Source organism: Mustela nigripes, chromosome 2, assembly GCF_022355385.1.
Source record: "Mustela nigripes isolate SB6536 chromosome 2, MUSNIG.SB6536, whole genome shotgun sequence".
In the NCBI taxonomy this organism is placed as follows: domain Eukaryota; kingdom Metazoa; phylum Chordata; class Mammalia; order Carnivora; family Mustelidae; genus Mustela; species Mustela nigripes.
In genome coordinates, this window is record NC_081558.1 from 88142245 (window position 1) to 88154746 (window position 12502).

The following is a 12502-nucleotide window of genomic DNA, read 5'->3' on the forward strand; positions in this document are numbered from 1 at the left end:
CTTGTATAGTCTCTTTCAAGGAAATTGGAAGAGTTGGCCTCCTTAAACTTACCATTTTTACAAAATAGAAGTCAAACACAATCCTGGCAGGAGGAAGCAACTTAATATAAAAAATATTCCTTTTATTCCCTTATCAGGGGTCTCTGGTTATAAAACATTTGGATAGATGTACAGAATTTCTGCTGTTAATAATGAGCTAGGTTTAGAAAGGTATTCTTGTAGCTTTGAAGGCAGAATTTTGTTCTGAGCAGCTCACAGCAAGAGGGTTCAAAGTTGGCTTGGGTTTAGAGACACTAAAGAAGTTTCAGAGGTTTCACACTTTTTAAACTCTTTTCATATAGAATACAGGATAATAAAATACAATATATAATAATACAGAATACTCTAGGCTAATACCACCCCTCCACTGAGAGTGTTAGGAGCTGATTTCTTTTCTTAGGGTTTGCTGACACATGAATTGATACTCACTATTCCCTTGTAGTTGTCCTCTACGTCTGTTCCAACACCAGAGACTATCAAGTGTCTCATTTTCTCCAGGGTGAAAGCTTTTGGGGCTTACATCTACATAAATAGGTGTATGACTCTGATGTTGGGGAAATAAAAGTCATTTGCCTCTAAGCTTAGTTTTCAAAATATATTTAATCTCTCAAATCTTCTGCTTGAATAAGAATTGATACTGCTTGTGATCTGGTTATAAATCTGGTTCAGTTTCTCTATGAGATAGATACATTTAGTTAGTGTGCTTTTTTGTGTTTTCTCCTGTAAATTGTTCAGTCTGATAATATTCCAAATGGAGACACATCCCTTTGACTCATAGGATAGTTACCAAAAGGTCCAGAATTCTGAGAAGAAGCTAAATGATAGTGGAAATGAACAGTATTTTGTGTTATAGCTCAAGTGCCCGAGGATGATGGGAAACTCCCAATAATGATCTGGCGGTGTTATGGTAGATATGGTAGATATTCTTAGGGAACCAAAGTTACAAGTAAGAAATACTTATTAATGTTACAAAAAGAATGAAAGAATTTGAACTACTTTTAGTAGTGTTGTGCAGTCACTTTACAGATTAATTTACCTCCTGGTGTTTGTCATTTATAAAATTGTTATATGTTGTGTATAATTAATTAATGTAGACTTTTCTTCAAGCTATTGAATTGTTCTGAAGACCTATAAAATGGAAAGATGAAGATACATTAGTAGCAACCCCCTTTAGAGGTGTCTGTTTAGAACTGACTTTCAAAGATCAACAAACCAATAGTTTCTCCAAATACCTAATTATATTCTCTAAAGAACTAATACTTGATGTTCAGAGGAGCTGTGTGTAGTCACTTTGTAAAAACATTATTTATTCACTCCTTACTTGCCTTCTCTGCTTAACAATTCTTTAGTCTTACTTCTTTTAATTTTTAATAGCTTTAAGCCACCCCATATCTAGAATCACTAAACTAATGTCTTAACATGTAATAATTTTTATATTTAATGATTATATAATAGCTACAATGACGTTATAGTCTTAATTGATTTCTTTGTCTCTAGCTTTTGTCAAGTAGATTGTAATGCTTTTGTGACTCACATTTTCTTTTTTGGACTTTATCATTTCCTCAGTTCTTGCTTTAGCTTCTGGTCCTGAACTGGGACAGCTGGCATTTCTTGGCCTGGTGGGAATCATTGATCCTCCTAGAACTGGTGTGAAAGAAGCTGTTACAACACTCATTGCCTCAGGAGTATCCATAAAAATGATTACTGGAGACTCACAGGAGACTGCCATTGCAATCGGTATAAGTAGACTGCTTCCCTCTCTTTTGTTAATCGCTTTTCTTTAACTGTAGTGCATAATTTTGTGGGCCATTAGATATAAAGTGTGTATGCATAATATTGACATATAATTAAAATGGACAGTTTTATTCATACTCTAAAAATATGGGCAAAAAATTTAGGTTAAGAAGTAGTATTATTAATTGAAAATACATAACTAAACTGTTAGGAAATCACATTAGGTTTTACTCATAAAAGAATAGTTGATTATTGTTAACCTCATAATCCACTGTGCTGTTGGATAAAAGCACTGGATTATGCCCATGGAAGAAAACATGAAATTTAGTTTTCCCTTTAAACTTGAGGATAATTTTCAAAGCAGACTTTGACTTCTCCCTGATTTAGAAGAAAATAGCTTGTGTCTATATTCTGTTGTTAAATGATGTATGTGCTTATGTTGTTTGAATGCCATTTAAGATTACCTTAAGAAATACGAGAGGGGAGCGTGGATAGCTCAGTTGGTTAAGCATCTGCCTTCGGCTCAGGTCATGATCCGAGAGTCCCAGGATTGAGCCCCGCATCATACTCCCTGCTCAGTGGGGTGTCTTCTTCTCCTTCTTCCACTCCCTGTGCTCATGTGCTCTCTCTCTCATTCTCTCTCAAATAAGTAAAATCTTTAAAAAAAAGAAAGAACGAACGAAAAGAAATATGAGGAGAGACTCTTGGATGGCTCAGTTGGTTAGGCATCTGACTCAATTTCGGGGCAGGTCATGATCTCGGGGTTGTGAGATGGAGCCCCACATCAGGCTCTGTGCTGGGCATGAAACCTACTTGGGATTCTCATTCTCCCTTTCCCTCTGCACCTCTCCCCGGCCCGAGATAGATAGATAGATAAGGGAAAAAAAGGTACCGAAAGTTAATCTGGAGTTTGTAAACTGTGATTAATACTGATAAGCAGTTTGCTAATGTCCATTAATTCTGATTTTATTAATATGTGGAGAGACTGGGATAGGAGTTTCACACTTTATGTTATCTAAGACTATATCACCAGAAACATAGTGGTATAGGTAGAGGGAAGAATAAAGCTAGAAAAACTTTCCAACATCTATTTTCTTTTACATATAACTACATGATTACCACAGATCCAGTACTGTTTTGTCTGGCTTTAGAGTCTTTTTACTTAAAATGCATTTTGATCTTTATTAAAATTGAGCTACTAAGCAAAACCTGATGGCCCCTTTTCAGTGCTTAGGGTTGATGGATTAAATTGTGAAAACTCTTTATTCTTAAATTTAAACAAGAATAAGACAAACAGAAAACCCCAGACTTTTTACTAATTCAGTTAGGTTTGTCTTGCTAGTAATTTTTCTTGTGATCCCTTGGTATAAAGGCATTTTGTACTTAAAAAAAGAATGGATAACAAATCATACTAAGTGAGCATTATATTGACTAGCTTAGCAAGCAAAACTCATTTGTTCAATATGTTTTCTCTCCCATTTCCTTTTAGCTAGTCGTCTGGGATTGTATTCCAAAACTTCCCAGTCAGTCTCAGGAGAAGAAATAGATGCAATGGATGTCCAGCAGCTTTCACAAATAGTACCAAAGGTAGGCCTAAACTTAAAGCTTTTTAGATGGAAAGGCCCTATTCTAAGTGTTACCATTTGACTGTTACCTTCATGAAACTGAGAACAATGGAGACAGGACCACCTAATTTCTGATACAGATCATGAAATGAAATCTTACCATTGAAGTAAGTCTTATCACTGAGAATATTTATGATGCATTATTTATGATCATTATGAATATCAGAGCGGATTGTTAACTTCAGCAGGAATCAACTTTCCTCTGAGGAAGGTTCTATGGAGGTTAAGTGGTTGAATTGTATTTATAAAGTACAGAGTGGAGAGAGACTTTGTAATTTTTACCCATTTGTTTTAAACATGACATGAGTATTTAATGCTTTTTTTAAAAAATGGAGATATCATTTATATACAGAAAAATTTACCCTTTTTAATGTACAGTTTTAAGTTTTGACAAATGCATGTAGTCTTTAACCAGCCACAATCAAGATATAGAATAGTTCCGTCATATCCCCACATTCTCCTTTGTGCCTTTTTAAAGTAGTCAAATCCTCTCTCTACTTTTAGCAGTTGGCAACCACTGATTTGTTTTCTGTACCTGTAGTTTTGCCTTTTCCAGAATGCTCTAAAAATTAATCATATAGTATGAGGCTTTGGATCTGTTTCTACCATTTAGCATAATTCTTTGAGATTTATCCATGTTGGATGTGTGTATTAATGATATGTTCTTTTAATTGCTAAGTAGTAATCCAGTGTTTGAGTGAATGTTACTTGATCACTGGTTTAAAGACATTTGTATTATTTCCAGTTTTTGTTGATTAGGAATAAAGCTACAGTAAACCATGTTTAGATTTTTGTAAGAAAATAAATTTTCGGGCTGCATGGGTGGCTCACTTGGTTGGGCAGCTGCCTTCGGCTCGGGTCATGATCCCGGCGTCCTGGGATCGAGTCCCTCCTTGCTCTGCAGGGAGCCTGCTTCTCCCTCTGACTCTGCCTGCTACTCTGTCTGCCTGTGCTCGCTCTCTCTCTCTCTGACAAATAAATAAATAAAAATCTTAAAAAAAAAAATGTTTAAAAAGAAAATAAATTTTCATTTCTCTTGGGTAAATACCTAAGACTGACTGATTGCTGGGTCACGTGGTTAACATATGCTTAACCTTGTAAGAAACTGCCAAGTTGTTTCTCAGGTTGCTTTATTGTTTTGCATTCCCATCAATAATATTTGAAAGTTCTAATTGCTCTGCAGCCTCGCCAGCACATGGGATTGTCAGTTCTCTCACACTGTATTCTAATAGATAGATAGTGTTATTTAATGATCTTCAGGATCTTTATTTGCCATTCATATATCTTCTTCTTCTTCTTTTTTTTTTTTAAAGATTGATTGATTGATTGATTTGACAGACAGAGATCACAAGTAGGCAGAGAGGCAGGCAGAGAGAGAGGAAGGGAAGCAGGCTCCCTGTCAAGCAGAGAGCCTGATGCAGGGCTCAATCCCAGGACCCTGGGATCATGACCTGAGCCGAAGGCAGAGGCTTTAACCGACTGAGCTACCCAGGTGCCCCCATATATCTTCTTTAATGAAGTGTCTGCCCTGCCTATTTTGAAAAAATTGTGTAGGTTTTCTTATTGAATTTTGAGAGTTCTTTATATTTTGTAGATACAAGTTCTTTATCAGATATTCAATTTGAAGATAGTTTTTCCTAGTCTGTGGGTTATCTTTTTATTCTGTTAACATTCTTTCAGAGAGCTGGACTTTCAGATTTTGATGAATTTTATTTTATCATTTTTTTTCTTTTATGGATCCTGATTTGGATGTCTTCTCTAAGAATACTCTGCCTAACCCAGTATCACAAAGATTTTTTTAAACCTATATTTTCTTCCAAAGTCTGTCTTTATATTTTTAGGTTTTACACTAAGTTTTGTGATCCATTTTGAATTTTTGTGTATGTATGTGAGAAATGGGTTGAAGTTCAGTTCTTTTGCAGATGGATATTCAATTGTTTCAGTACCATTTGTTGAGAAGACTTTCTTTGTTTTAGTTTGAATAAGCTAAAAAAAAAAAAAGACTGCTTTTTTTTTTTTTTTTTCAAATGCCTTTTAACTTTTGATTGTAATGCTTTTCTAACAGATTATTTGTAGGTAAAGAACCTTTTCTTCATAACCTAGTAACTTCTTTAGGGCCTTCAGGTATAAGATTATTTTCTTAGGATGTTTTGGTGGGCAGCATTCCACAGAACCTGATTTGTGTTTGCATAGATCCTGTAGGAAGGGCCCCAAAAAGGATAGGCAGTATTATCGTATCTAAGCTCTTGACAGTTCAAATTTCTTGTCCTGTTATTTCACCTATTTATGCACATATATTTGTATATTGTTTAAAGTAAGTGTTTATCATCTCACCTTTACTTTATTAGGCATATTTTACCTATTGTTGACAGTAGTAAAATGTGCTACCTTCTTCACTTATTTTACATTCAGAACTGCAAATTATATGTTTAAGCACTGAATTTTCTTAAATTATTTCCACATGTTAACTTAAAGCTTTTTATAATACAATTTTCTGATTAGAAAATTTATTCATTAGTAGTATATGTTCATTGTGGACAAACTGAAAACATAGAAAAGTAAAAGCTAAATTGGAAATTGCCTGTAATACAGAGAGATTGTATGCCCACAGAGCATCCAAAATAATAAATTAACCCATTTTTTAAAAAATGTGTTTAACAAAACCTGGTTGGAACTTTATGAAATTATAAAGAGGAATATTCATTTAACATAACTTCAGCATTCCTAAAATCACTAGTTCTTATTTTACTTGGGTATACTGTGTATGGATAAACACATGGCAAATACATGGTTCTATAATCTTCTTGTTGAAATTTTAGCTTCCATTTATTTTTTGTTATTGTAAACAATACTTCAAGGATAATAACAGTAAGCAAACATTTACTATGTGCCAGGCAATGCATATATTACATACATTATCTATTTACTTAGAATAGCCATCTTATAAAAGAAGGGCAGCCCCATTTTTAGAGATGAGAGCATTGAGGGCCAGGGAATTTGGGATACTTATTTGAAGTCTCAGAGCTGATGAGTGGTAACAGGGGCATTGGAACTGGAACCCAGGTCTGTGTGACTCTTGAGTTCATCTGTTGCTTACTGATTCATTGAACATTATTGTACAAGATTCTGTGCCCATCTCTGATAATTTCTGTAAAATAAATTCCTGCAGGTAAAATGATTGGATGAATTACCAACACATTTACAAAACTCTTAAAATATATTGGTAAATTGTCCTCTGAGAAGGTTTTAGTTTATGTTGCCACAAACTGTGCTTCATACAGTAGCATTTAGTCCCTAGGCCTCCAGCCTCACTTGTGGTTAGACTTTAACTATTGTTACTAGTAGACATGTACTGTTACATTTGTTTATGTTTTCTGTTTCTCAAGCTGTAGTTACTCATGAATGCTGTTTTCAGAGCATCTGGGAACAGTGTGGGCATTTGCTTTATTTTACGTTTAGTGGGGAAGCTATTTCCATATTTGAATGGGACTGTGTGTGTATGTGTCCTTTCCTGATAGTTTCTTCCTGACATTTATTTCTGCAATAAATTCTGTATTAGGTTCCCCAGGGGTATTGGGGCAGAGTATACATTAGTAAGTATATGTGAAATCTGCAGTTAATTAAACATTTTCCCATTAGACCTTTGTTCAACCTTTTCTTCCCAACCTATTCCCAGAGATGGTAACAAGTAGTGAAACTGACAGATTTGAAGTTTCATTTTATTTGCTTTCTTGGTTCATTCTCTGGGCTCTCTGATAAAAATGCTAATGAACTCTGGAAACCATCTTAAGTGTACTTAGAGAGGGAAGTAGCAAATTGCAAATTACAAATTATACTGTCAGCTTGGACAAATTATATCTTTTCCAGATAAGAGTTTTTGTGCATTAATTATGGCAGATGCCCTGGTGCTATTCCAAAGAGACTAAAATAATATAAAACCTAAGCCTTGTGAAGAAGCTTGTTGAATTACTTAAAGTCATCCTCCTCTAAAGAGGAATTCTATAAATACCAAGGCTTCTTTCCAGATGTTTCTTTTGAATACCTAAATCTTTTCTCCAAACGTTGTTAATGAATTACTCTAGTTCTTTGCACTTAGCTGGACACCCCTTTTCCCTCAACTTTATTTTCCTTCCCACTTCATTTTGTGTTTATGGAAAACTCTCTTATAGCTAACACTTACTTAGTCTGATGTTTTTATTTCATATCAGTTTGAATAGATTTTATTAGTGTTAAAAACAAAAAGAATTTTCTTCTAAATTGCCAGCTTACTGAGATTTTCCCACATCTACTAATCACCTTAACTCTTTTCCTTATTAAAATATCTTTTAGCTTTCTCTTTCTGTAATTCAGTCATATTTCAGATCTAACATTGCTCTGTCCTGTTGATTTAGAGCTATTAAAGAATAATATGGAAACTGAATTTTGCTTAATGATTTATCAAGTCCGTCTGGGTATTCTCATTGTTTTTGATGAATTCTTCGAGTGTGTTCTATATTTCCCAGTGATAAAAGTGGACATTCTGTTTCCTTCTTTGTGTTTTTTTTTTAAATAGTAGTACCTCCAATTGTAATTCTTTTTCTTTTCTTTTCTTTTCTTTTTTTTTTTTTTTAACATATAATGTATTATTAGCCCCAGGAGTACAAGTCTGTGAATCGCCAGGTTTACACACTTCACAGCACTCACCATAGCACATTCCAGTTGTATTTCTACCAAACCTATTAACCAAATCTCTGTAATTTAATCGCAATCTGTGTGCTGTTTAATTTTTGGTAGGTTGTAAATATTTTTTTTCAATCACCTGTTTGGGTTTTTTTTTCCCCTCTTCAGTGCATTAGGTATCTTTTTATCTTTCCTGGAAGGTTGAGGAAACTCTAGCAGGTTATTTTAATGCCAGGAATGTTTTTCATTAACTTCTCCTTTAATATTTTCCTGCTTTCTTCTTTTTATAACTTCCTTCCCTAATACCATTGTCTATCAGAACTCTGAGTGCCAACCACAAATATGACACTGAAAAGAAGGCATGAGAAAAGAAAAATACATAGATTTTCCTCTCTCTTTTTGATGATTTTCATCTTTTTTTCCCATATTTTCCCCTAAACACTCTCCTTTTCTGACAAAGTTCTACTTCTTTTTTCACTGTCCTTTTACCTTCCTGTCTTCATTCTATCCTTTCCCCTCTTACTCCCAAATTACAGAGATTTTATTGTGTGCTTTTACCTTTAATCAATATATTATTTTTTTCCAGGTAGAGAAACAGATGATAAAGGTGAAAAGATTATGAACAGAGGAAATTCATTTACCCCCAAGTTTAATCCAATCTCTGTGATAGAGTGATGTAGCTCAATCTTCAGTTCTTTCTGGTTTTTTTTTGGTTTGTTTGTTTTGTTTAGATCTCATTTCTTTAGGCCATAATTTTGTGTCACTACATTTAGTGTTTTTAGTCACTAAAAAGATGGACCTGCTCTTTTGGTGCTTTAAGAACAAATTTTGCTCTGTACCACATGCAAAAAAAACTACTGCTCTAGTTTTTGAGCTGCCGCTGAAGCTTTGAAACACTAAAATCTTGTATCAAATGGTAGGTGTACTGGATGCATGCCGATTAATGTTACTGCCCAAGAGAAATACTCTTTCAGTCAAACAATTGGCATCTTCATTGCCATTGTCAGTGAAAACGCAGTGGCTATAATGGAATAATTTGCAGTGTTTCAAATGATTTGCAGTGGAACAAAGGCAGAATTTTACTGTTCAACCTGAGTATTGGTAATTAACCTTTTATTTAAATACTCTGTAAAATCCACAGTCTTTGCCAAACACTCCTATACTTCAGCAATATGTGCTACATGATCAATTTCTGCAGTAATGTAAAATTTTTTACTTAGAAGACAAATAGTATATTTTCATTGCATTTGTAGCTTAGTCCTTGTTAAAGATAGATGAAAGAGTCTCAGTGAATTTTTGAAATTTTTTGAAAGGAAATATATTCTCCAGATATGAATTACACGATTCATAGTACCTGGAGGACCTAGGCATATGTAATAATATGATATTCCAGTTAAATTGAGTCTTTTGCCTAAGAAAAAAATCCTCATTTTTTTATACCTTTATTAAACTTGGGAAGGAACCTGAGAACAGTCTACATGATGGTACTAAGAGTCATTCAATGATTTATTAATTTATTTTATATGTAATTAGGGAGGACTGAGGTATGGGATAAAAATCTTTGCCTTCAGTGGAGCTTACAAGTCTAAGATAAGTAAATACATACATTATGTCAGATAAGTGCTAATGAGCATCGGCAAAAGCAGAGAAGAGACAGATGAATGTCTGAAGAGGTAGATTCAAATTTTTAGATAACGTGGCTAGGAAGGGCCTCCCTGGCAGCCCATATAATATCTGAGGAAAGAGCACTCCAGACTGAAGGAACATGAGGTTAAAGACCTTGAGGCGAGTGTGCGTGGCACGTTTCAGGAACAAGGAGGAGGCTGGTGTAGGTGTAGTTCAGGTGACTAGTGAGGAAGGGGCATATACTTCATTGAAGGCCTTGGTAGATAGTGATGGACTTTGGCATTCATTCTGAGGGAGGTAGGAAGTCATTGTAGCATTTTGAGCAGAGGATGGATGTGATTTGACTTCTGTTTTAAAAGTTTCATTACAGTCACTATGTTGAGAAGAGACTGCAGGAGGCAAGGGCAGAAATAAGAAATCAGTTCAGGTGTTGGCCTAGAGTGTTGGCAATGGGCTTAGAGGAAGGAGGTTGAATTCTGGATTTATTTGAGGATCGAACCAATAAGATTTGCCGTTAAACTGCTTGTGGCATCTGAGAGAAATGGAGGAATCAAGGACTGACCCCCAAAATTTAGAGCCTGAGGGGCGACTGGGTGGCTCAATGGGTTAAAGCTTCTGCCTTCGGCTCAGGTCATGATCTCAGGTCCTGGGATCGAGCCCCACATCGGGCTCTCTGCTCAGTAGGGAGCCTGCTCTCTGCTCTCTCTCTGCCTGCCTCTCTGCCTACTTGCGATCTCTGTCAAATAAATAAATAAAATCTTAAAAAAAAAAAAATTAGAGCCTGAGTGACTATGAGGGTATACTTAACCATTAGCAGAGGATATGAAGGAGTATGTATTTTGGAAAATAACACGGGTTCAATTTGTGATATTTTTAAGTCTTAGATGAGACAGCCAAGATGAAATGTGGAATAGATGGGTGGATTCATTTCATTGGTCTGTATTTTAGAAGAGCATTGGGGTGGGAGACAAAAAATGTATAGTAATAAATAAAATCTAAATCTCTAAGGCTGGATGAGATCACTTAGGGAGAAGTAGGGGATTCTTAGACCTCTTATAGTGGGGATTTTGAGAACTAAGTTGTGGAATATTCCAGCATTCAGACTTCAGGGAGGTTTGGAGGAACCTGCACAAGAAGAGCAGCCAGAAAAGTGGGAGGAAGACTAGAGAGTATAGGGTGTCACGGAAGTCAAGTGAAGAAAGTGTTTCAGGAGGAAGGAATTGCCAGCTATGTTAGGGTGCTGCTGAGAGGTTAAGTCAGAAGAGAAATGACCATTGGTGTTAGCAATGTGGGAGGTCTTTGGTAATCTTGAAAGGGGTTTCAGGGCAGTGGTGGGGACAAGGGCCCGATTGGGATTGATTCAGGAAAGAATGAGAAGAGAGATGGGAGACCGCAAGTACAGAGTTTTGCTGTAAAGAGAATGGGGTAAATAGGTTGGCAGCCGAAATGAGAAGGGAAGTTTTTAGTTTTGTTTTTATTTAAATGGAAGAAATCACAGCATGTTATATACTGATGGTAAAGATGCATTGGTGAGGAAAAGATTTTGATATAAGAGGCGGGAGAATTTCTGGAGCAATGATCTTAAATGGGTCTGAAGGTAGAATATTTGACCTGCACTAGGAGCATATTCGGCTCATCTGTAGTAAAAGGAGAGAAGGCAAGGATTGTGTCTGGATACAGGTTTTGGATGGTGGGAATTATGAAAGTTCTCTTCTGCTTCTGTTTTCTTTGAAGTGGGAAGCAAGATGGTCAGCTGAGACTGAGGTTGGAAATGGGGATAAATTGAAAGTATGAGTAGAGAAAACTTAGTATGAACTAATTTTCTAGGACAGTAGGGAAGCGAAAGACACATTATGTAGATGTTAAAAATCACCAGGAGTTGGAAGTGTTGTTGGAAAGAGTGACAGTGAGGAGGAAATTAAATAAGTCACAGGGATGAAAAGTCCAGCATAAAGAAAATAGTTACTAATATAATGTCTGGTGACAGATGGTAACTACACATATCATGGTGAACATTGCATAATGTATAGAATTGTTGAGTCACTCTTTTGTACCCATGAAACTAATACAACGTTGCATTTGTTTAAAAAAAAAACTGAAAAAAATTTTGTGAAATGTCGGGGAGTGACCTATAGCAGTGAATGAATGCCCATTTAGTGGGAAGTCTAGTCTTACATGACATTCAAAACTAGGGTTTTTATGAATAAAGAAAGGAGAATGAAAGACACCTACCCCTGTCTAGTGTCTCCTGATGGTACTGTGAGAGGACTGTCGGGATGGCCGTGGTTTATGAAAAAAGAGGTTAGAGCAGTGTGGAAAAGTAGAGACCGTGGAATATTGTTGATGCCTTCCTTTGGGGCACAATGAAGGGGTATTAGGAGATCAGGAGATGAGATCAGAAAAAGGGATTAAATGCATGTTTTGGAGAGATAAGATCATATAAACTGTTGAAGATACAGTGGAAGGGAATCTAAAGAATTAGCATGAATACAAGAAAAGGAGCAACACTTAACGCTCTTTAAAAACAGTAACAATAAAAAGGTTCTACAGACTTTGAGAAGCAGCTGTTTTATATCTTTTCTGAAGACAGAAGAAAGGGAAAAGTCCATTTTTGTTGTTTGCCAGGGTAATGAAGAAATAGATGCAAGATTTTTCCTTTCTCTGTCTCCGAAACATTTTAAGAATGAGCCTGTTTTCTCTTCATAGCTTAAACATTATGGCATAAAGTGGGTAACTTGTTTAGGTTGTCTATTTCCTGTGGTACCTTTGGTAAAGTTTGAAATAACCATGTCAAATGAGTATTTTAAGAGACATGGTAT

The 12502-nt window shown here is 35.6% G+C and overlaps 1 protein-coding gene across 5 annotated transcripts in view; it reads left to right on the forward strand.

The window, feature by feature from the left end:
* ATP2C1 (ATPase secretory pathway Ca2+ transporting 1) overlaps positions 1-12502 on the forward strand; it is a 168654-nt gene that overhangs the window by 132543 nt on the left and 23609 nt on the right. For all 5 annotated transcript variants that reach the window (XM_059390914.1, XM_059390915.1, XM_059390913.1 and 2 more), the window contains 2 exons: positions 1606-1776; positions 3263-3360. In XM_059390914.1, the coding sequence (XP_059246897.1) occupies positions 1606-1776; positions 3263-3360 (269 nt within the window). The remainder of the gene's footprint in view (positions 1-1605; positions 1777-3262; positions 3361-12502) is intronic.